The 25,210-nt window shown below is 45.0% G+C and overlaps 2 protein-coding genes across 5 annotated transcripts in view; one reads left to right on the top strand and one right to left on the bottom strand.

Annotated features, from left to right (window-relative positions):
- MITF (melanocyte inducing transcription factor) overlaps nt 1-7,800 on the top strand; it is a 101,956-nt gene extending 94,156 nt beyond the window's left edge. For 3 of the 4 annotated variants that reach the window (XM_027640181.1, XM_027640182.1, XM_027640183.1), the window contains 4 exons: nt 1,861-1,917; nt 2,917-2,992; nt 3,972-4,119; nt 6,209-7,800. In XM_027640181.1, the coding sequence (XP_027495982.1) occupies nt 1,861-1,917; nt 2,917-2,992; nt 3,972-4,119; nt 6,209-6,610 (683 nt within the window). In that variant the 3' untranslated portion in view covers nt 6,611-7,800. The other variant, XM_027640184.1, reaches the window with a different exon arrangement.
- Nucleotides 7,801-16,154: 8,354 nt separating this feature from the next.
- Nucleotides 16,155-20,871, bottom strand: LOC113945860 (2-epi-5-epi-valiolone synthase-like). The gene is made up of 4 exons (XM_027640521.1): nt 20,185-20,871; nt 18,368-18,601; nt 17,457-17,709; nt 16,155-16,772 (listed from the first exon to the last, which is right to left on the bottom strand). The coding sequence occupies exons 1-4, from the start codon at nt 20,869-20,871 to the stop codon at nt 16,672-16,674; spliced, it is 1,275 nt and encodes a 424-aa protein (XP_027496322.1). The 3' UTR covers nt 16,155-16,671.
- Between the last annotated feature and the right edge of the window lie 4,339 nt (nt 20,872-25,210).

Consider the following 25,210-nt stretch of genomic DNA (forward strand, 5'->3'; position numbering starts at 1 on the left):
GTCCTTGATACATCAAAACAGAACTGAAATAAGTTACATGTCTATATGCTACACTCACCAATACATACAATTTAGATGAGTGCTTTTTCTGATCAAAATACATGCTAGCTGATTCAGGGCAGGTTTAGGTATTAAAGTAAAATTTAACAGCAGTCACTTGGACACTGATCTACCCAAGCCTTTGTGCACAAAGCTCCATTGATGGTGCTTTCTGACAGCCAGTGATTTTAAAATCAGCATGTTATTGCAGGCAGGAGTCTTTTGGTTCTCCTTTTCCTGATTTTGTTGCTGGAGCTAGGCTAGAGAGAGTTGCAATATTTAAATCTAGCATTTGGCAGAAACTTTTCTTAATCCTACTATATGCTGAATATATACCAAATAAATACCAAAATGGTGAAGAACCCCACAGAAAATCCAGTCTGTTATCTCAGCATCTGATGTTGATGGTTGTTACTGTAGTTACTGAAGCATTTATTGGGAATCCATCTCTCCCAAGAGTGTGGTTTCTATCAGTTTTGGCCTCACAAACCTCATATCTGTTTAATAAAGCAATGTCAGATTTAAGCCCAAATTTCATTAAGACATTCAGTGATCTTTCAAGCTTTTGGGGGGATCCTTGGGGAGCCTGGCATAGAAAAGGATATGTCCTGTTGTACTGCGTGTAATATTGGGGTACCTCTGTATTCTAAGCAATGAAGCACTCCAAGGGAAACCCTTAGCACCTGTTAATTTGAATTGGATGGGACATAATCCATATTCCTTAGAAATAAAATAATACAGGAAAGAAACTTATTGGAGGCAGTGAGGAGTTGTTTCCATAATGGAATGTGTGATAATACATGATAGACTCATTCCTCCTCACTGACTTACTGTGAAACTGCATAGTGCCTTGCTGGTTTGGGGATTTAAATGCAACAGGGCAAGGATTAATGACCTCACCTTTAAAAAAAAAATAAAGTGGTAGAGCAAACATGAAAATACTTAAAATTGCTTGAGAAACATAGGATCAAACAAGAATTATAAATAACAGATTTAGTTATGTTCTTGCCCAAACTGTTGCAAGCTGAAGTTAATAATTATATAACACTTATAGAATATAATAACATTAGTAATATAATAATAAATAATAGCTAATAAATGTGTGGAGTAAGGTTAGGAGCAGTTCTGAGTTGAGGAGACAAATTCTGTGCAGCGCAGCTCTCATTAGTTTTCTTTTTGCTTTTCCTGAAGCAAACCCCTTTGTTTTCCAGCTTTGTGTGCTAATGAGGGTATTGAATTTTTCATCTTTTTTTTTTTTTTTTTTCCTGTAGGATAGGAACAGTTAGTGTAGCTGGAAAATACAGTCATAATAGGTCACTTAAGTTATCCCTTTAGTGCTGTGGTGATGTGTGTGCACGTGCCACAGAAGGCCATATCCTTAATTGCAGTGAGCAGAGGCTCTGACTCCTGCCTGCTTCACATCCTGTGCAGGTAGCAATGCCATAAGCATGCTGTCCCTCTGGTTCAGCTCCCGTGGGACTCGTATGTAAACGTAGGAGAAGGTATGTTGGATTTCAGCAGCTTGTTGTCCTCAAATACCTTGCTGAGTCAGGGCCTCCGTGGGAAACATTCTCATCGTGGAAGTCAGCCTGGGAGGTGTGGGAAGGGACGCTCTGCAGGTGCAGAGGTGAAGCTCAATACCAGTGGTTGTGTTCTGGCATTCCCAGGCCCTTCTCACTCCTTGGAATGGGTGTAGTAATGGGTGTGACAAATATCGATCAGGCTTCCCGTGCAGATGTTTCACAGACTGAAGCGTTGTGTTTGAATTATTTTTAATTCTAATTACTTCATTCACATGCACAGCATGTATTTTTCCTACAGAGTCGGAAGCAAGAGCGTTGGCTAAGGAGAGGCAAAAGAAAGACAACCACAACTTGAGTAAGTTTTGGTTCTTCACATTTTGCAACAATTCTAGGAGTGATTTTGGGCACTAAATGTTCAAATACTGATGATTTAAATCTGAATGAGTCACTGCAGGTAGTATATAGTATTAGTTTGTTATGTCATGCCCACAGATCAAATATCTCAAATTCCTGTGAAATGTGTGCTTAAATGTACTATTGAATTTTAAGTCTATTGTTATTTTTTTCAATAAGCCAAGTGTATGAGTGAATGTTATCAATGGAATTGCTGTGAACAACACGTGACTCAATTGCTTTTAACAAATCCACCTTTCACCATTTGCTTTTTTAATTTTAATTATTTTTCAAATTAGATATGTGGTCAGTTTGTGACTTTAAACAACGGTTTTGATCCTCAGTGTGGCAATTTTATAGATTTCATTCTTGAAGGGAACTCATATTTCCAGGTTGGAAAAAAAATTTTTAAAATAATTAGTATCTTATGACTTAAAGAATCCTTAAGTTATCTTTTTATACTTTATATTACTAGAAAAAAGGAACCATTTCATACCTTGAGCTGTTCAGAAGCCCTTTCCATAGCATGAAAAACTAATGCTGGAAAATTGATATTTAAAACTGACTTTGGGATCCTCAAAATGTTGCATTTGTAAGAGTACTTTGAAGAAGAGACTGTGTCCTTTTTCACTATTCGTGCTTTGGGATTTCCTTGAGCATGTGAATATTTGTTTCTGAATTTGTCTGTGATGCTTTTCCCTAGGAAAGTGTTTTCTTCTCAGTCATCTCAATTTTTAGAATCTCAGTTTAACTCTGCCACTTCAGCAGTCCCAAAATTTACAGTATAGACAGAACTTCTGTCTTAATATGTCTGTGTGTAGGAGAGAAAATAAATTATCACTGGATTTTAAGCTTCAGGCAAACATTTCAAAGGTGCTGAAAGAAACCTTGGATGAAATAGTTTGTATGTTGTAATTAAGTGTGAATATTACTTGTAACACTTGTGCTGTTTTTCCTAAAGTTGAACGAAGAAGAAGATTTAATATTAATGATCGTATAAAAGAACTGGGCACCTTGATACCCAAGTCAAACGACCCGTAAGTGTAGCGTGCCCGGGGACTGTGGGAGGGAGGGGTTAAAGGGAAATAATCCTAAGGGAGAACAAAAAAAAAAAAATCCTGTTTTCTTGTTGCTCTTGGCACTCTGTGACTGTAGAAATCCTTGCAGGTTCCGTTATATTTTTTTTTTTAAGATTGATTTGGGGTTTATTTTTCCCCTTTAGGAGCCTGCTTATGTTTATATTAATTTGATGATTTTTGTCACAAAGCTGAGGTTGGTGCTGGGAGTGACTGACAGCCTTACCAGAGGCAGAACTGTGAGGATGGGAAACCATAGTCTGGTCTTGCCGCTTAGCTGGTTGCTTCTCTTGCCAGATGATTCTTTTAATTAATTAGATGCCATAGCTTGACAAGACAGAAACAGTCCCTCTTTCAGTGAAAATGGGGGGCAGTTCATCTGATAATTTTATGATAATTTTACTGCTATTAGCTTGTCTTTACACTTTCCCAATGCTGATTCAGTAGCAAGGAACCCTCCTTACTCTAGAGTTTGAAAGTCTCGCTTAAATCTGAATCAGTGCCCCGTGATGCTTCTGGGGAGAGTTTCCAGTGTTTTAAAAGCAGTTGCTCATGGAGCAACTCACAGTTACTCTGCAGAGAGGCTTTGCAGCTTCCTCAAAGGCCAGAAAACCAGTATTGCTCAGTATCAACCTATGGGACAGGTGAATCTTTGCTGATAGCATGCAGACTATTTGTTTATTTAAAGAAAGTAAGATGATGTGAGGAGAAGGCAATGCAGCACCCTCTCCCTCTGAAGAGAGTGTGCTTCCCAAGAGCAGCACTCCGGCCCCCTCTAGTGCATTTCCACTGCCTTCTGTATCCATAAACTTGGAATTAAATATTATCTGGGTGTTAACATCTGTATGAGGTGTAATCACAGCTATGGATGTAAAGGGAACAACTATGAAATAAAGCCTCCCCGAGGGCCTTATCTTTTCCTTTTGTGTTGATTCCAAAGGGATATGCGCTGGAATAAGGGAACGATCCTGAAAGCCTCCGTGGATTACATCCGTAAGCTGCAGAGGGAACAGCAGCGCACGAAGGAGCTGGAGAACAGACAGAAGAAGCTGGAACATGCCAACAGACACCTGCTGCTCAGAATACAGGTTTGCTGATAAATAAGCTGCAAGTGCTCTTCATGTTTGCAGCGTGTGACTGCAGATAGTGGTGACTGAAGCTTGTTTGTAGGGGTGTGGGTTGGAAGGAACCAGCATTTAAATTAACAGTGACCAGTGCTGAGATGAGGCTTTTCCAGAGAAAGCCAAGGATACATAAGTTTAAAGAAAAAAAAAATGGAGTCCTAACGCTCTAGTAGAAGCACTTATGGGTAGTCTGGTTTTGTTCTACTATGGCCCACATTAGTTGCAAAGCATACTATTAAAAAGATTTATATGGTAGTACATTTTTCTGGGCGCTGGGCCTAAGGAATTGGGACTTCATAAATCACCTGTTTGTTGATATTTATGAAATGCAGTTTGGCTGCTTGGGAGTTTTCCCCATACCTTGATGTCTGTAGGACAGTACAACAGTTCTTCTCAGCACTGAAAAGCAGTAAGTGGCATAAATACGTTTTCTCTGTGTGTTGTTGCCTTGTTGGATTCACCCAGATTCCCACTGTTCTGTGCTACACAGAGATCTAAGGGTGAGAACTCCATTTCTCTAATTAATTCCTTTGCCTTCACCTCAAGCTGGATAGGCAATCTTAACCTTGCAGCCTACACAACTTTTGTTGTCACCTCTGTTGTCCAGGTGGGCAAAGACAGCTGGATATCCACCCTTCTCTGAAAAAGGGTAATTAGTGTATCTAGAATTGGGTGTAAGAACACGTGACATAGAGACAGTGATATCCCAGATATCCTCATGTTGCTGCTCACCTGCAGTGCGAACAGCTGAGCTCTGCATGGAGCTGCAGTGTGCCAGGAGACCCCTGAACCACAGCCCAGCTAATCCACCAAGGAGATAATGAAGCTACAAATACCTGGGAGTCAAGTGTGGAAGTAAACAGCTTTAAAATAGAACAGGCTGGGTTGAGCTTCAGTGCAGTTTTTGTACTTGGTTGAACAGTCTGCTTGTTAGAGTGAGATGATAAAAACTCACAACCCTTCTGCAGAGCAACATCAAGCAGTGGTGCTTCAAAGCTGAGATCACTTTTAAAACATCTTTCATCTTCCTTTGCATTATCCATTTGCTCTGGCTCCTTCAATCAAAATAATATAAGACCCAGACCCTTGAATAACAGGCAATACATCTGGCAGCAAATGTGTATTTTCCCTTTTTGTGTCAATTCTGATTAAGCACAGAATAGGGAACTCCTGATTTTGGCACATTAGCTGATGAAAGAAGTGCTTTCTTATTCCACCTTCTCTCTTCATCTTGCAGTGTACCATTGCAAGCTTGTTGTCTTAGCTCGAAAATGGGGGAAAGGGTTATTAATCAACTTCAGTGACAGGAATATCCAGAAACAGCACAATCACAACAGTGATTGTGATTGTCTAATATAAGTAGAAGCAAAACATCTCTTTTACTGATGTATTTATGAAAGGCCATTTAAGTGAATTCTTCTATTATCTGTTTTCAGTCAAGTGCATCTGTATGATTAAATGTGAAGGTGGGATTTAAACTTTCCGGGGAGATTTGAAGAATCCTGGCTGTGTGTGAAGTCTAAGACCTTCCTGTGACTTGCTTGTTTTATTTCAGTGCAGAAATAGTGTTGCTCAGTTTTGGTTGATCTCTTTGAGCTCTGCTAGACTTGTAGAATTAGAAATGTCCCTTCCTATAGACCTGCTATGCCTTCACATATGACTTCATAAAAGTACTAAGCATATGCTTCTGCTATTTCATTTTTTCCTATTTTTAAATGTTTTCCTCACCGTTTGATGCCAAACTTGCCTATCCTGGCACTGGTTTGAGAAAGAGGCCTGAGGGGAAACATGTTTGTGCTACAGAGCACTGGGTTTTGGCTCTGGTGTAGGTTCTGAAGAGGAGTGTGAAGGACCTGTGTGGGGTGGTGTTCACCCACCTCTTCAAGAGACTGATGTTCAGGTGCAAATTTGCAGGGCTGGAGTGTGCAAGGTCACTATGGGAGAGGGAGGAAATGTGTACAGGAGAAGAAAACTCCTAGTTGCAAAGTGAGTGTAAGATGACAGATTTTCCTTTCAGATTTTCTTTTAATTTGTCCCTTTTCCTCCTTCACAGGAACTTGAGATGCAAGCTCGGGCACACGGACTGTCCCTTGTTCCATCTACAGGCCTTTGCTCCCCTGACATGGTCAACAGGGTCATCAAACAGGAGCCTGTATTGGACAACTGCACCCAAGACATGATGGCACACCACACAGACCTGTCCTGCACCACCACCCTCGACCTCACTGACGGCACCATCACCTTCAGTGACAACCTCGGGAACGTGACTGAACCAACTGGCACGTACAGTGTTCCTGCGAAAATGGGATCCAAACTGGAAGATATCCTGATGGACGATACCCTCTCCCCTGTTGGAGTAACTGACCCACTACTTTCCTCCGTGTCTCCTGGGGCGTCGAAGACGAGTAGCAGGCGGAGCAGCGTGAGCATGGAGGACACTGATCATGCTTGTTAGCATATACTTGGCACACCTTTCATAAACTGCTTTGGTTCTTGATCAGTAGATGAAATAATTTACCTTTTGTAGAATTTTTTTGATTTTTTTTTTTTCCCTTGTGCTTCATTAGTGTGTGTGCGTGTGTGTACATATTATATATATAGGATTTTTTTTAGAATTTTTGTGAAGAAACTTGTATATTCTATTTTAAAACTACCAACGCCTCCAAAATATTGTACAGCATATGTACAGTATCTGTGAACTGGATTCGCCAAGAACTTTGAACTGGTCAAATCTACTCAAAGCAATAGAATTACAGATGAAGAGTCTGTTTCTACTTGGGGGGGGAGGGGGCAATCATAGGATTGTAAATGCAACCTATTTACCTGGAAACAAAATGTAAAGTTAAAGAATGTAAAGAAACCAAAAAAAAGAAAAAAAAGTCCAATTTGTAATTGTATTAATTGAATAGTGCTGCCTTAAAGATACAGTGTCCCTCAGATGTTGGTCTTACATGACAAGTGTTTAGGGAAAATACCCACCCTATTCCACTCAGAATACAAACTAAAACCAAGTGTTAAGACATCCTGATTGTGTTGATTGTGATATAAAATGCTGTTGCTGAAACTGCAGGGAGATGTGAGTGTCTCAGAGTGTTGTTTAATTTTACTCTGAGCTGATTTGGGTTTTCCTTTTGATCACGGTTCGAGTTTTTCCTCTTAAATCTTTATTTTGTTTTGTGACACACATTGGTGGCTTTGCCAACAACAAACCAAGCAGGAGCACTGTAAGTTGGAATACACTCTTTGGACAAAAAAAAAAGGCATTTTATCAGCTGGGCACATTATGTTGTACATATCTAATTGGCTTTATTTTATTTTTTAAATTGCATTGTACAGTTTCTTTTGATTTGCATGGATTCCTTAGTTATCGTCAACTTTTTGTTTTAAATTTATTTGTATTTCATTTGTAAGATTTTTGCCTCTTAATATTGCAACGATTTTTTGACATTTTTAAAACTCATTGGAAGTTTTCTGCGTTCTTTGTAAACACTTGAAAGGAAGCTTTTATGCAGGGTTCTGTGTTTTCAGAGAGATTTCAAGAATATTTTGTATATTACAGTCTCACTTTGAAAATGTTTTTAAACGCATTTAAGGTAGAGTAAAAATATAGATTAGGTAATAAAACAACTCTGTAGAGAAACTGAACTTACATATTTATTTTTAGTGATACTGAAAAAAAAAGTAGTAATATGCTTGGAAACATAACTATGTAGTTAATATACCCGTTAGAGCAATTTGTGTTCTATTTCAGCACTGGGGCTGACATAAGAAAAAAAAACAACAAAAAAAAAAAAGGAGTAAATTACTGTATCTGCAAATAACTGTTACTTGATAACAATGTTATTAATTTTTAACATGCAACCATGTTGTAAAAGTAGTTCGGTGCATTATCTACTCAAGTGTAGTCCTATGCAATAACGGTAGTTTTCCTTGTATTATATCCAGCCTAGGTGTTTCACGGAGGTGACATGCGGTGTTCCGAGCTAGACAGAGGGAGTGGATTTCTCCATGGCAGCCTACAGCTGACTCGCAGGCGTAGCTCGTTCAGAATGAAGTGCCTTAAACTCTAGATGTAGTCTTCCTCGACTAGCACTGACTGAAGTGTGGCGTAGGAGAGAGCTTTAGGGTGGTGGTTTGTAGGACGTTGAGGTGTAGCATGGTGCCTACGTGTAGAAAACAAGAGCTTCCCGTTCTCCTTTGTGCTACACTGGAAATTCCATGGGATGAGTGCGACGGTGAGTGACTTGAGTGCCAGTTTGGGAGGCTTTCCAAGGAAACCTGGGGCTCGGCAGTTAGTGCCCAGAAACCAAATGTGAATTGGGTGGTGATGGGGCAGCTGGGGATGGTGTCAGGAGTCCATCCCAAAAGCTTCTCCACGGGAGAGTTCCTGGTGTCCCTGCCTGGCACCGCTGCTCCCGGTGTGGATGGCAGGGACACAGCTGCGGTTACGGTACTCCGGGGTCTGTGTGTTGCTCTTTCTGTGGCTGTGCTGGTTGTGTCTGGCCCTCTCCCTTCCTGCTTGAGCCACCAGCTATGTGTTAGCGTTGATGCAACCACCGGGTTGTGGCTTCTTTCTTTCCTTTGTAGTTTTTGAAGGAGGAGCTGGAGTTAGATTGTAATGATGCCTCTCCCTGCCCCCCCCCCCCCCCCCCCCCCCCCCCCCCCCCCCCCCCCCCCCCCCCCTCCCCCCCCCGGCGCCCGCCCCCCCCCCGCCCCCCCCCCCCCCCCCCGCCCCAGCCAGCCTTTGGGAATGTGTCTTTCCTAGGGTAGAGAAGCTCTGGCCCAGGCAGGACCCAGGAGCCTGCAGGACGCACTGCAGCCACCGTGGTCCTCGGGCAGCAAAATGCTCCCAGTCCCTGCAAGGCAGCTGTGCCATAGTCAGCTCCGAGTCATGTATGGGAGCACAGGCTTCTGGTGCTGCTGTTTGGTTAGGGTGACAGGTGAGAAAATCAGGGCTGTAAAAAATGCTTGTAGCTGTAACACAGACCTGTGTTAGCCTCCCCCATGAAAATGGGACAACTCTGCAGCGTTGGTACAACAAATCAGGGTGTGCACGCTGGAGTGTAGTAACTGAGAACCACTGAGTATATTGAATAAGGATTTTGGTTTGGTGCCTGTGCTGGACATTCAGAAATTCAAGTCTAGACTGTGGTATATGAATATTTTTTGAGCTTATGTGAAATCACTGGTACTCGTTGACAGCCGTGACTTCTAATTCTTAGCTATGTCTGAGTGGAGATGAGTTAGGATTCAAGGCAAACCATTACATCAAGAGCTGGATTCCTGGGTAGAAGTCGCTGTGGCCACAGCAGCTCTGTTGTGTGCTCCCTGTACCTTGTGTTGTTCTGGGGTAACATACAACTCTGCTGTGCCCTGCTCACTCTTCACCCTGTGTTTCCTTAGGCCACAGCCCTACTCTGAGTCTGCCCACCCCTTGAATGGTGACACTGCAGTGGGGACACCTTCTAGGAGACACAGACCCCCAGGTGGGTGCTCATGGGAGGTCCCTTTGCCCTTTTGGGCGTCATGGAGTGTGTGGCTGTGAGGTTTTGCAGGGCATTAGTGGCAGAGGACAGAGACAGCGACTACAGGCAGGGTTTGGCATGGACTGGGTGGAGTGAGATGGACAGAAATTGTTTCCCACTCTGGGGACGGTGACTCGTGTGACGCTGGGCAGCGACGGCTTCCCTGAGCAGGTGGGTGGGGAACGACCAATTCTCACTTTGCCAAACCCGTGCAACAGGCAGGGACATACAGAGTACCATGAAGTTCTTCCTTACTGCTTTTGGCCTATAAAGCAATATTTAACTCTTACAACCTGTAAAGCAAAAAGAAGGTACATGAGGAAAGCACAAAGCACAAAATAATGCACTTACATTTATGTTGTTTGACATAAAATGCACTGGGGGGGAAGCTGATGTTGATAATAGTATAAATACCTATATTTCTTGAAAAAGTGACATTAATTACTGCCTCTTGCTATGATGCTTGGTACTGTAATGTTGATATTCATCTGCTGTTGACTGCAGCAATAATTTGTGTATGGTCCATAGCACTGTAAATTATGGATCAATTATTAATGTATCCAATGAAATAATTTGAACTGTTGTTCTTGATAGATGGATTAAAGCATTTGGTTTTTCACATATGTCTGTGTAAGTCACTCGTTTTCCATGTGGGTGGATCTTGTTCTCCTGTGTATTTGAAGTCCCTGCAGTGCTCCTGTGTCTGGTGGATGTGTCCATGTCCCTGACCTGGTGTTGGTTGGCATCCCTGGTTGTACCAGAACTGTCCAGTTGTGTTTGTATGGTGGTAGCACGGGAGGATGGAGCTACAGATCAGACCCCACTTGGGCTTTGCAAACACACACCAAGGTGAAGAGACCTGGTGCAGCGTAAGGAGTAAAGCAAGTGAGTGTGGTAAAATGTCATTGCCTCTCCCCACTCATGGGCTCCTGCCCTTTGCCTGGCTCCCTCCCTGCTCCCGTGGGCATCTGCCAAAACCACCCCTGGCAGCACTGCCCTTTGCTGCTCACCAGCACCCTGTGCCAGGCATGGGCTCAGTGAGGCCCCTTTGCCCTGCTGTCACTCCTGCAAGGTCACCCACCCCCAGCAGTCCTATGCAGGAGCCCCTCACCACCTTCTCCAGCTGACCTGTGCATGGGATCCCCACCCTCCTTGTGTTCATGCCCAGGTTCCTCCTCCCAGACCTGCACTCACCCACCATGCAAACAGCTGCTCCTGGGTTGTGCTGGGAGCCGCAGCTTGTGGTGATGAGGAACCAGCTGGAGTCTTATTGTGTCTTGCTGTCTTCATTATTTCTCCCTGTCTCTGTTGCTTTCATCCCTTCTGGTCTTGTTCTTTGACAGGCTGTCGCTTCCTGTGTTCACAGCATTGAGTCCCTGTGTCTCTGTGGTCCTTGCTGCAGCAGCAGTGGAGGTTCATGAGTGTTATCTCATGGTTTTGAGCCCTGAATGCAAACAGAAGTTTGAATTTGGCCTGTGTCTTGAAAGTCTGATACCTATTAGGAGTAGAAAATACATAATTCAGTTGAAATTAAAAATTACTAGCTCAATTTAAAAACCAACCCAACAAAAAATGCCTGACTATGCTAGGACTACAGCTGTAAAGACTGGCTCCCTCTTTGTAGAAGATGCTTGAGTAAAAGCTTGTGAATATTTCCAGTAGGTTTTGTAATGTAATTTCTTTAGAAATTCAACATACTATTAGAATGTATCATTGTAATACTGTAGTAGGAAATATATATCAGCAGTCTGGGTTATAATTTCTAATTTAAGTTTGAGTTCTTGGATGTATTTTGGCTTTCCTTTGGTGGTCAGTTTGGAGTGAATTTCTTGCTTTGGGTGGGAGCACCTCGAGGTTTTGGCTGGGTTGTAGAACCCAGGAGGAGCAGGAAGAATACCTGTCATGGGAGTAGTGGCTGTAGGCAATAGCTCAGTGTACCAGCAAAGGGGTGGTGGCACCTCTGCTTAGAAGCCTTTTAGTTCCTTTGGACAAACCTGAAAAATTCTTTGCAGGGTAAGAAAGTGGATATTAGAAGTACGTCCACCTACGTCTGGTGGGGTCTGGTTTGCTGAAAAGCCCTGTGACTAGGATGTGGGGTGGGGCAGGGCTTGGCTGTTGTGTGGTGGCACAGCAGGATGCTGCCACTGGGTCACCTCCTCGTGCTTTCCTTCCTGGGAGACTGACAGCTCGCAGTGCCAGGAGAGAGGTGGTGATTGCCCTGTCTCGGTGGCATTCAGCAGTGCTGCTCCTTTTGCTCTCTCATCTAGGGGTGATCCCAGCACTGAATGATGCTCTACCCTGTTGCACCAGCTCCTTTGAAATGCACTTGTTTAAAATTGCAGGGTAATGGCTTGAAAAAGTGTCCCTGACTTGTTAAAATTAATGAGGCTAAACAGGATGCTGCCTTGGAGGTTAAATGTGTGTGCACTGACCATCACCTTTGTCTTTGCCTGTGACCCAAAGTACACACTTCCTAGAAACTGCTGTGTTTTAAACTCAGCTTTTGGGAGGACTCCCTTAAGAGCTGTGTGTCGTATGTCGAGGCTCATGTCTCTGCTGAGGCCTGAAGCTGCAGTTTCATCCTGTTTACAACTTTTTCACCTAGACTGCAAAGGAGTGAGAAGACTTCTCTGAAGTCCATCTATGCTGAGCACAGATGGATTCCCTGGAGGGAGGGCAGCTCCCAGCACCTCATGGTCCTGCTGGTTTATCCCATTCTGGCACTTTCAGGAGCTGGGCTTCCTGGGGCTGAAGCCCCGTTGTGCACTGGTATCATAAAGGGTTCCTGTGACAGACCTGTGCATTAGTGCTGTCCAAGAGCTGTGTGAGGCAAGGAGAGGCTGCTGCATTCAGTAGGAAGGGCCAGGGCATGCAAAGCATCTAAATATTGATTGTTCTTTAATATATTTATAAAAATCACCGTGGGGGTGATGTACATGGTTACATACTGTCAGCACTGTCTCAAAGCAGGGTTTGGTGGATGGGGCACACGGCTCTGGGGACTCTGGTCTTGCTCAAACACTTTGCCTGCTCTCGTGCTGTTCTGCAGTGCCTCTCCAGAGCTCCCTGCTCCCACTGGCTTTCCTCCTCTCCACCTGTAATAGCAGCAAGAGTTAGACATTAATTAAAAGAATGGAGAACAGCACACTCTTGTGGGGCTGTGTCTTTCCCAGCTGTCTGGAATGAGGACAAGCTTCTCTGGGTGGGCACAGATGTGCCACCATGAGGATTTCAGCGGCATCTCCCTGTGGTGCTGCCTTTGCTCCACCCCAGCAGCTCCATCCTGGCACAGGCCAGCAAACCCACCTTGCTCTAAGGCGAGTTGTGATTTAATTATGTCATTTGCAAATTGTTGTCTCTGAATGCAGAACATAATTCACGGGCTGGTGGATCCCTGCGAGTGATGGGCTCCAGACAGGCAGGCACAGAGGAGCTGAGCATGTGTTGAGTTGTCACTGTTATGATCAGCACTGTTTCTTTAGCCACTTTAAATACATTTAGTCAAAATCTTTTATTGTCTTCAAAACCACTGGTCTGATTCCATTTTACGTGGGGTACACTGAATGCTACTGTTCACTGGGCGTGAGTAACAACTCCTTGTGTAGATGCTCCTTTTTCAGTCCTAGAACCACAGAATTGTAGACTGGTTTGGATTGGAAGGGACCTTAATTAATCTTTGTCTTCTTTTTTCCCTGCTGAAAAGCAGTTTATAGAGCAGGTTGTTGCAAAAGAAATTACTTCAGAACATGTAAATATTAAAATAATTTCTTGTTCTCTGACCACTAAAGTAATTTTGTTCTAACAAATTCACGAAGAACTTGCACTGCTGAGGACCCAGCTGGATCCTACAAGCTTTCCACTTTTTTTTTTGGAGTCATGCATCATAAGAGAATAAGCAGAGATTTTTTAGGTCTAATATAATAATTCTGTTTGGAAAAGCAGGAACTAAATCAAAGCTGAATAAATGGAAAAGAATTAAATTCATGCTAGACATTAAAAAAAAATGCACCTCAAACAATGAGGGGTATTTTTAAAAGTCACTGTTTTATTAATAATACTTTCCACCCCTTTCCCTTGATCTTTTGATGACAAGCCTGACAGAGGCACTTTTTATCAGACACTGAAGCAATTTTGCTGCTGTCATGTGCCTTTCTTGATACACACGTATTAGTCACGCAGCCGTTTTATGTTCTTTAGCATATTTTAGTATATAATTAAAAATGTGGCTGTCTGCTACCAAGCAACCAAGCACATCAGGGGCTGATTGTGTTCTGTCACCCACAGCAGAAGGGAGGGCAAAAAATAATAATAATCATGTGTTCACTTTTCGTCTTAATTGCGCTCCAGCTCCTTGGATGTGTTGTTACAGACACACGCCGGCTTCTGGAGATGGAGGCAAAGCCAATGGCTGGCAGGTGGTAGCACATCAGTCCTAGATCGTGGGCTTTTAATATGTGCATGTGGTTTTGTGACTCTTCTTCGTTCAGTTCACCTGGACCCTGCTAAACTGTACCTTGGCTTTCCATGGAACTGGAGAGCTAAATGCTTTTGGGCTCCTGAGAGTCTCTCCCTGGACATTTACAATAGGAAACTGAAGCTGGATGTTTGTCTTGTACCTCCTCCATGGAGGTGGATGGGAGTAGGAGTGCTGCACTGAAGGACATTGACTGCTGGGCAGACAATAATCCTGTGCTTCATCCATTTCTAAGTTATCTGATGTGAAAAATGGCCCACCCAGATGCTTGACAGGAGGTAAACTACTTGCAAGTGTGCCCAGGTGATCACTGTAAGCACAACATCACATCCTCTCCTGTAGGCTCTTAGCACCTTGGCCCTCAGACTGCTCTCTCTGGGGCTCTCTCACGCTCCTAAAAATTTTGGGTCACAGAATCACAGAATGTTTCAGGTTGGAAGATACCACAGAAGGTCATCTGGTCCAACCTCCCTGCTCAAGGAGGGTCATCCTAGAGCACATGGCACAGGACTGCATCCAGGTGGTTCTGGAATATCCCCAGTGAGGAAACTGCACACCCTCTCTGGTCTCTGTTCCAGCGCTCGGTCACTGCACAGGGAAGAAGTTCTTCCTCATGTTCAGGTGGAACTTTCTGTGCATCACTTTCTGCCCATTGCCTCTTGTCCTATTGCTTTGCACCACACAGCAGAGCCCGGTCCATCCTCTTGACACCCTCCCTTCAGATATTTATGTACATGGGTCCTCCCTGTCTCCCGTTGCACTGTCCCTGCCTGTTCCAGCCAAGGCTGGCAGTGCTGGTGGATACCTGCGAGTGGCAGCAATGCTCTCCTGTCTCGGTGGCTGCAGGACCCAGCTGAATGAACCTTTGTTTGATGGTCTGGAAAAAGGACACAAGTTCACTGATATCCTCAGCCCCAGGCTTATTTAACTTGAGGAATTATGGGGTTATTTCTATGGGAAGTTGTGGCTCTAAGGATGTGCTCTAAAAGCTGTGGGCTCCTTGGTAAAATGGCACCATCTGTGTGAAAACCCGTCCTGAACCTGGAGAGATGCATTGATCTGGAAAAGGGCTGAGGAGGGCTTTTGGTGTAGTTTTAGGCACATCCTCTGCAGACTCAAGTGCAAAAGGAAATTTATTGTGTCAGCTCTATGCCTCACTTCTCCAGTCTCTTTCTGTCTCTCAAGCATGTGCAAATGTACCCAGGTACACACTGCAATCATTATTCCAAAAGTTTTTAAATTTTAGTAGCTTTTATTACTTTAGCGAAACAGAAGTCAGCACATCAGCACAAACTGGTGTGGGAAAAAAAACACCATCAGGGAAAAAACAAATAATGCTGTAAATAATTCAAAGGCTGTTTGTTCATTGCAATTCCTTTGATTGGACCTCCAGGGAGAAGGATGGCATTGCCTTTATTTTTTTCACCATCAGCATCCAATATATAATCTGCCCTGAGTCTGCTAGGATCTTGAGACGTGACACTGAGGCTGCTTGAAGATGATAAACTTACCTGAACTTCTCTAATTTCTCTTGTTTTTCCCCAGCTGGCCTTAATCTAACCAGAAACGGCTGTGATGGGGAAGGAGCCTCAGACAAACAGGTACAAGGAGAACTGTGGCAGATGTGGGGACACTTGATGGTTCTGAAATACAGCCAGGAGCCCAACTTTGTTCATAGGCACAACTGCTGCAAATTGTTCCCTATTTGTCAGTCCAGGGGCTTGCAGGGGTTGCACAGTGCATACATTTGGGCACCAGTGCATACATTTGGGCAGCAAGAGGGGCCTTGCCAGCATGTCCTCAGTATCTGAGTCCCAAGACATAGTTCCCATTGTGGTTCACAGCAGCAATATGCACTGATCTGTGGCTAGTGATGGTGCCTGTAATCAGAGTGTGTTGTGCAAAGGCTGGCAGATGAGTTTCTTTTTTTGCCAGTTTGAATGAGCTGAGAAAACAGGAAGAACACCAAGAAGAAAAGAATAATGCCAAAACCAGTGAAGGAGATAATATGATCTATATTTTCTATGAAGGAGATAATTTTGCAGAGCATGGAGATTTTGCATGGTGCCATGCCATGGTCTGTGAGCCAGCTATACCCATGCCATGGTCTGTGAGCCAGCTACACCTACAACTGCCCCTGTCAGGGGTCCAAGCACAAGCAGTGGTGGGATACCACTGGGAAGGGCCTTGGCAGCCCCCAGCTTGGATTAGCCAAGTGAATGAATAGTCCTGCTCGCATTCCCCAAGAGGAGACAGCTTGCTATGAACTATACTACAGGCACTTGGTGGTTTCACTTGTGAGTGATCACTTTTTGAGCATCGATAGATTCCCTTTCAAACAAAGCAATTGAAAAAGGTAAATGGGGTTAGATGCCAAGATTCTTCTTGCTCCATGCTCTGGGGTGTATGCAGTTTCACAGGTGCTTCTCTGTTTATGTTGTTTAAAATTCAGTTCTGCTCACTAATTTACAGTGGCAAACAGGTGTGGGGTAGGACATCAGCTTGGGCTCGCAGCAATCAGAGAGCAGCTGGCTCTTCCTCCAGCACCGTCCTGCAGTCCCTGACCCACAGCTTGTATGCTTTCTCCAGGGTCTCTTCACTGGTGTCATTGAATATCTCTGGAAAACAAGAGTTGTAGTTAACGGAACATCCAGAGGAGCTTTTCCTGCCTGCACACACTGACTGAGGGGGAAAGTCACTCCTTCAAACAGTTTGTGAGAGTCTGTTGTCTTATGGGTGCATAGAGACTGAGCTTCATAGAAGTAGTCTGGATGGATATTGATGCCAGAGTTCACAATCTGGTCCCTTGTGTTGCTTCTGTGTTAGGGATTGGTTGGTTTTTATCTTTAAGTCTTGTAAGTAATAATATTTAATCCCAGATACTGAACAGCTACTATTTAGTTTTCAACTATTAGTTCTAGACTCAGTATTACACTAAATTGTTTTTGCCAAGAACTATTTAACTAATCTTTTCAAGTACAGCAAAGGAATTTTTTTCCTTTTTGACCTTGCTTTGTCTGCCAGAGCACTGCATTTACCTGTTGGTTTGCAAACACCTTTGCAAGGTGAATTGGTTAATTATAGTGCAGTTAATTAGGCCTCAGTCCTTAACGGAGTTCTGGTGGTTACACATGAGACAGATCTCGTCTCTCAATGGGTTTATCAAGACGTGAACAAAAGCACCAGAAAACCCAGAAATGCACAGCTGCAAACCACAAGGCACATTTTCCAGCTTGTCCCTGTGGTGGGATGTCCCCCAAATTCCCACTCTGGAGGCTTCCTGGTGTCCCTCACCGCCGTACCTGCTACGCCGAGGCCGGTGGGCAGAGGCATCCGGGGCTGTCCCCCGCTGTGCTTCAGGCGCTCCCTCAGGGCTGTCTTGATGAGGGCCCAGCTGCAGCCGCTGTGCCAGACCGGCAGCTCCAGGCCCCTCATGCACTGGAGGATCTGCTCCCTCTCCTCAGTGGTGATGAGCCCCCGCGTGTGGGCCACGTACGTCATGAATGCCATGTCGACGTTCACAGCCTCCCCGTGCATCAGCGACGGCAAAACCCTCTGGAACACAGCAAAGGTGGGTGGCAGAAAAAAAGGGTTTGGGCTGGCAAAGAGGAAATAAGTAGGGTTTTTTCTAAAATTGCACCTGAAAATTGACACTTGACTCGCTGCACTTGCTGGATGTTGGCATCTTGTGGTTTACGGGTTGCGAGGGTGATCTGTTTTACATGTGATTAATTACATCTAAAATCTCCCACAGAGATCCAGGATTTAATTCTACTTCCACCTAAATCACTGATAGAGCACCACAGGATGGAGCGAAGAGCTCTGAATCTTGTCTCTGAATAAGTCGTCCCCCTCATTCCTCAGCGGCAATTTCTCCTCAGTGATATGGGCTATGGTCTCTATGCCTTTGTGCTGTTACAGCTCATGTTGGTGATTTCTAGTGGCTTCACTGAAATCTGGTCATCTCTGTGCTCCAGTAAATTCCCAGTAAGAAGTAACAACAGACCTGAGGTCTGAATAGGAAACATGGGTGGAGGTGTGGGGAAAACAAGGGAGGGACCAACAGGACCAGGCTGCTGCATTGGCTGATCTGGGTAATGTGCAAATCTGGAGTTTAGCTCAGCTGCTTTTCGCAGAGTTTTCATGCTGCCAATTGAAATTTTTTAATTCTTTTCTTTAAAATGGATGTTGTAATATAAAGTCTTTCACTTACCATTTCCAGCTCTGGGCTTATAACGTGACCAAAATCAACCAGTCGGTCCAGGTCATCCTCCCAGAGATTGGGAGCCAGCTCCTCCAACATGGTTTCAATGGCAATCCTGGTGGTCTGCAGTGCAGCGTCCCCATGGTCAGCAAAGCCGCTGCAGGACTGGAACTTGGTGTCCAGAAGGTATTTTCCATGGCTCTTGAGCAGGTCAAACAGCCCCTTGTGTTTCATAAGGGCCATCTAGGACAAAGAACAGAAGAGGTCATTAAAGACAACTGTCTGATGTGCTGTTGGAAACTTGAGTGTTTCAGTAGATTGGACTGTAATATCATGTTATACACTAGCAAAGAAACACCTGCACACGTGGTACATGAAGTTCTGCCTCTGCAACCCGCAAAAATGTTTCTGCAGACACAGTTCCTGGTTAGCTTGGTTGTGTTTGGTGTGTGTCCACCAGGCCTCTAGGGAATGTGACCTGGTGGTGTTGCACATGTTGTCAGCTGTGGTGAGTGAAGCTGGGTGCAAGAGGCAGCGTGGAAATGCCCAGTGGGACTCTGGCAAAATGCCAGAGATTATGGGAGTACTGGTGTGCAAGTTTCCTTGTTACTGGGTAGTTCTGCCCATGCTGGGAGTTTGATACATGCTCCCACATCCCAGCAGATGATTTGGAACAAGCTTTGGTTATTTGTGTGCTTGGAAGGAAACTAGAGACTAGACGGTGGCCAGCCCCGGGACAGCTCACATCTAATCCTTGGGGTTGCTTTTCAGGCAAGGGAAGGTGGGAAAGCACTGCAATATAGAGCATATGAGGGTTTAGAAGTGATTTACTTGTTAGAAGTACATATTTTTCCTGCCCCAGACTCGGGCATTAGTCCCCTCCTGCAGTGGGGAATGGTGACCTGCAGGTTTCCCAGTGCCTGCCAGAAACCTTCAGATATCATCGGGACTTCCCACTGTGCAAGCACTGAAAAATGCTGATGATGAACTCATCTCTAATACACTTTAATAGCTTGAACTCTGCTTTATCAAAAGTTTCCAAAGCTCTCCAGGCATAAAGCCATTTACTGTGCACTTTCCAGGTAATTTTAGGAGTAGAATTTTCCTCACAGGAGATTGATTGACCACACTTGACATAGCCGGTGAGGTAGGTACAAATGATCTTGCAGATTATTAATCCCCAGTATAATGAGCCTCAGATTCTCTGCCAAGAGTTCATTATAGAGACTCAACAGGAAGATATTCCTGTGTCTACACCTGGCTGTGAGTTTTGGAGTGTACTCTGCAGGGTTAGCACTAGACATTGTGTGTGAGGGATGTTCCAACAAGTTTAGCAGCTGTAAAAAATATAAATGTATAAACTCAATGAGAGTTAGAAGTCCCTGTGCAGCCTTGATGGCCCACCTTGGTTTCTCTAAGGTTGTTTATACAACGCCATGGATGCTACTGGACATTTTACCAGCATTTCAATACTTAAAAGAGGCTTGTAAGACAGATGAGGACAGACTTTTTAGTAGGGCTTGTTGTGGGAGAACAAGGAGTGATGGTTTAAACTAAAAGAGGGTAGGTTCAGACTAGATATAAGGGAGAATTTTTTCATAATGAAGGTGGTGAAACACTGGAGCAGGTTTCCCAGAGAAATGGTAGATGCCCCATCCCTGGAAATATTCAAGGACATGCTGAATGGGGCTTTGAGCAACCTGATCTAGCAGAAGGTGTCCCTGCTCATTGCAGGGGGATTGGACTTGATGACCTTTAAAGGCCCCTTCCACCCCAAACCCTTCTATGATTTCAGTTTCGAAAACTGCACTTGCAAGAGCTCATACCTTTAAGATTTCCCCGAGGCCGTTGGAGATGTGCCGCCGGGGAATGCTCTGGATGAAGGATCTATCCAGGAAGCTGGCTATGGGGGGGGTGTAGCCCCCGAGCTTGTTCTTACACTGCAGGAAATTCACCCCGGTCTTCGCCCCCACGCTGGCATCAACGTAGGAGAGGAGGGTTGTTGGGACCCGAATGTAGGGGGTGCGTCTCCGGTAGAGCGACGCGGCGAGTCCCACGATGTCCAGGCAGACGCCCCCTCCGATGGCGATGATGGGCTCAGTTCGCCTGTCAATGCTGAAGTCTTGGACTTCTTGCAGGATGTTCAAGACCAGGTCCATGGATTTTGTTTCTTCGGTGGTGGGCAGGGCGAGGATTTTGTGCTGAACATTGTTCTCTTCGAAGTATTCTCTGACTTTGGAGCCGTAAAGTTTGTCAACGACTTCGTCTATGACGATAAAGCGCCTCGGTTTCCTCTTGCTGGTGGTGGCAAGCTCCAGTTGCTGGGGGTCAGTGATGTGACCCCAGAGCAGAGTATTGTTAGAGGGATCCAAAATATTGTATGTTTCTACCACCTTGTAGCAAAAATAGATGGGAGCTTCAATTGTCCAGGAAATCCCACCTTCGGAGATGCACTCACCTCTGGCAAGGGGCAGAAAACAAGGTTTGAAATCATTATATTTTGTCCTTTGCATGTCTGAACTAGTTTAAGGATGTAGCTGGGAGGTGAGGAATGTGGAGTCTCCTGCCCATGCACTGCTGAAGTGTGGGGCTCTGAGGGTGGGACACCCTCCTGGGTGTCAGGGCTCAGCAGCTGTACTGCTGGAGAAGCTCTTCCATGTCTTAGTGAACAGTCAAATGGCTGAATTCCTACACGGCATTGGAAAGGTGCAGAGCAAGCAGGGCTGGAGCATGTTTTCCATGCTGGAAGTTGAAAACCCCATAAAAAAACCCAGCTCAATCATTTTAGCTTCCAAAAAGGGAATGGGGAAGAGAAGAGGTGGCCAAAATTTTCCAAAGTTTTTATGGAGGAAGCATCCTCTGATAGTATATCTAGGTGACAGGAGTTGATTCCTTCCTATCTATCTACACACAGCCCCATACCTCCTTACAAATCTGTGTTTCTAAAATGCTCCAGTTGAACCAGTGGATCTCTACCTCAAAAGAGGTATGATAGAAATAGGAAGTGCTCCCAGAGAGGAGCACTGCCAGTGCTGGTAAAGGTCCCTCTGACCTCACTGAGAAAGGGGTTAGACTTGTGCTATTAAAATCCGAGCATGACAAATGCTAGAAAACTTCTGATATGCAAAGCAGGGTTGTATTAAGAAATATCTGCATCACAAATGGGGGTCTATGTGCTCCTGAAAAGGAGTATTCTGTAATTAAAGGATAATTAACTGGAGAGATGTAATACCAGCAAAGAGCTGTATGTATCCCTGGGGGAAATTTATCTCTCTGCTCTGTCTGAAGCAGCATTTGGTGACTTCTGCAGTTTGAGAGATGTGTTAAGGGTTTTGCTCCTGTCAGGGGCTGTTTATTTTTTCCACCTACCCATTTCATTTATCCTCAACCACCTCTATAAACTCGTCTATCTCCCATACCTGCGCATCAGCTTTTGCACACACAGATTGCAGGTACACAGGTGGCAATAAAAAGCCCAAGTGCAGCATGCAAAAGTCCCTGCATAAGCTTTTCAGAAGTTTGAAGAAACTTCCCATCTACAAAAATGGTGTTGAAAAAATTCACTCTGCAACATGGCCAAGTTGTGCCAAGGAGAACAGCAACTACCTGTGCTGCCACACTGCAGATGTTCTGAGGGCCACATCACGGGGTCGTACACGTAGGGGGGTTGGATGGGGCTCTGAGCAACCTGGTCTAGTGAAAGGTGTCCCTACCCATGGCAGGGGGGTTAAACTCAATGACCTTTAAAGGTCCTTTCCAACCTGAACTATTCTGTAATTCTGGAACAGTGCGTTTAAGCCGCAACAGTGCACAAGATGCTTTTTCCATCTGAGATACATCCCACTGGGAAGACCACCAAGTCTGGCCAGCCAGAGCCATCCAGCGCAGTTGCCAGCGAACAACACGGGCTCCTATACTTACATTTTTGCCTCAGAGAGAGTGATCTTGTCCTCACCATTGGAAAAGGTTTCTCCTTTCTTGATGCGGCACCACGTGCTCTTGACTCGCACCAGCTGGAAGTCTGTCTGCCGAGGCTCCTGGGCCATGGTGGCTGGGACTGCTGGAGCACAGGCCTCCCCCGACACCGGCATGCCTCCAGAGGGTAAAACCTCCCTGTTCAGGGTTCTCCCATCACTGGGTGTCTCTGAGGTGCTTTTTAAAGGCTCCAGGTGACCAGGCATTGGAAGGGGAGGTCTTGTCTCCACGGGAGAGACTAGTTACAAAACTGAGATTATCTAATCCGGGATGCATGTGAGGGGTGGCAGGAATGTTTGAAGACACGTGAGAGTACCAGGATGGGGTTGTGTAATCAGCTGGTTTTATAATGCTTAAGATGTACAATAGGAGTGCATATATTAGCTTCCAACACGATGCCCTACAGCAAATTTAAAGTTATGAAAGGCAGTTTGTGCGATTCTCCACATCATTCAGGAACGTCCTTTTCTGAGCAGAGCCTCTGATCTGGCTGCGGCTCTAAGCTGCTCTTAAGGGGTGAGACAGGAGCAGATACCAGCTGGGGTATCTGGGGATTGATATCATCTGGTAAAACGTCTTTTGAGTTCACATTCCTGGGATTCTCTTGAATTGGGGAACAAAATGATATATACACATTTTAGCCTTTATGGTAGGTTGAAAAAAATGATCAGAGAGAATTTATCTCCTGAAGGGCTGCTTGGGGCATGAGCTGAGTTTTGATCCCCATGTGTCCGAGGGATGCACAATTCACTTTTCCATATAATCTTCCAGCTGGGGCTTTTGGAGGGCCCCGGGCTCAACTTGCCACACCAAATATTCCCTTGGTGTATAGTTCTGTGTGCTGAGCACAGGGAGATCTTCCTTTGATTTCACCAGCAGTGCTTGAAGGCACAAACCCATCTTTGTCACCTTCTTGGCAATGTTTCTGAAAGCTGTCCTTGTTGAGAAACAAAGATCAAGAAAACCAAAACCAGATGTAAAAGCAGAGGCTGGAAAAAAATGGGTCTTTAAGAACCCATTGGACAAGACCACTTCATTTCTTTAAAGGCTTAATTGCAGCTAAACTCACTTAGGAACCTTCATCTGTCTCAAAATTACTCTTGGGAATGAGCTAGAAGAATAATCTCCAAAGCCACATAGCCCTGCTTCAGGAAGAGTCTAACTCCTGACTCTAGGTCTCACTTCTGGGTTCATCTCCAGATGACAAAGAGTTTTGCCAAGAGGACACTCTTATCCCCATTTTACAGAGGAGGAAAATAGACTCACAGAAGTGAAACAACTTGCCCAAAGTCACCTTCAAAGCTAGTGGATGTGGATTAGATGGCATACTTAGCCTGTTTACAAAATACTCCTCTGACATTTAACTCCCAATCTAAACACAATTTGGATTGCTTTCTGCAGGAACTGGAATTCTAATGCAGCTTGTTGTTTACTAAATCATAAAATAGAATAATCTTAGGTATACCAGGAGGTCTGTCCTCTTCATCTTGTTTATTTGTTTTAATTAATAGAAATTTATTCAGCCTTGGGACTTACTTTATTTGCTTTTCTTCTACTCTTTCATGCTATGCCTTTACTTATTTTCCACTTATACTTCCATGTTCTATTCTGGGGGCACTGAAATGTCTTCTGTTTCATTTGAGAAGTTGACAAATTAACTTTCCAAAGTCCATCTGCTTTCCAGCACCAATGACTGCCATGTTCCTGTACCATCCATCCTGCAGAGGGGCTGCCAAGAGCCTTGTGTGAAGACCTGTCATCTCCCTTGCGCAGCCCTGGGCTCTCTCTGCAATCTATGCAGGTACACTGGGTTGGTCCTCGACTAAATGAGCTCAGGGTGACACATCTCAGAAGTGAAAGGTGCTGTTCATGTTATGGGGGAGTCCACAATTCTCCATTAGCTTCAGTTTGTGTTTCATCTGTGTGAAAAGGAGACGATCGACCTTGGCTCCATCAGAGGCTATTTCATGACTTTGCTTTAATTCCTCACCAGCCTTTTCTGCCCCAAATCTGCTGCAGACCAGTGAAGGCTTTTGGATGCTCTGGATGCTCCCACTGATTCCTCCTAACGCCTCCCTTGGCCTGTGCAACCCTGGGACCCTTTCTGGGGGTGCAGGTCAACTTGTACCCAAGTGACACAACCTACCCCGGCCCATGCAGAGACCTGGACCCCAGAGCAGGGGTTGCTCTAATATTTGGCTGCACGGGTCAGCAGTGACCTTGTAGATAATCTGGGGTTCAGAGTCCTGGGACTTTTTTGGCCTCATACTTGATTCTTTAGCTGGGAGACATGTCTGTGGTATGCAACGGGAAAGTTATGAAACTGCTGATTATCTCCTGGAGAGCCAGCAGCTTCCCAAGGTCAGGATGTGAACTTATGTAAACCAAAGGCGTTAAAAGTCGGCTCTTTTGTTGTTCTTTTTCTTGTCAGATGCTGTTGGATCTCACCTGCTGCCTGTGGTCTGGGTGGGACAGGCGGATGCAGCTGGGGCGGGTGCAGCCCCCGCCCGGGGCCATCCTCCCCGTGCAGCCTCTCCCCAGCGCTGGGGCTCTGCCCGGGTGATCGCGGGCAAGTCCGTCCCCTCGACGGATCCCTGAGCACCGACCTGCTGCTCTGCGGAGGCAGCAAACCCACCACAGCACCCTCTGAGGCCGGGGGACAAGAAGGAACATGCATAATCCTGCAGGTAAACTCCCTGTGTGGGGTGGGGAACTCCAGGAGAGATGGTGTGGCAGGAGGGGACACAGCTTGATGCCCCGGTCCTGGGTCCCCACTTTCCCCATAGAGACGTGACCTGCAGGTTCTGTGGCTTGGCAGAGAGGAGTAGAGGGCAGGTTTGTTGGGGAGAGGAGAGAGGCTGAGCAGGGGAGATGGGT

The sequence above is a fragment of the Corapipo altera genome, unplaced genomic scaffold, assembly GCF_003945725.1.
Source record: "Corapipo altera isolate COAL_440 unplaced genomic scaffold, ASM394572v1 55, whole genome shotgun sequence".
In the NCBI taxonomy this organism is placed as follows: Eukaryota; Metazoa; Chordata; class Aves; order Passeriformes; family Pipridae; genus Corapipo; species Corapipo altera.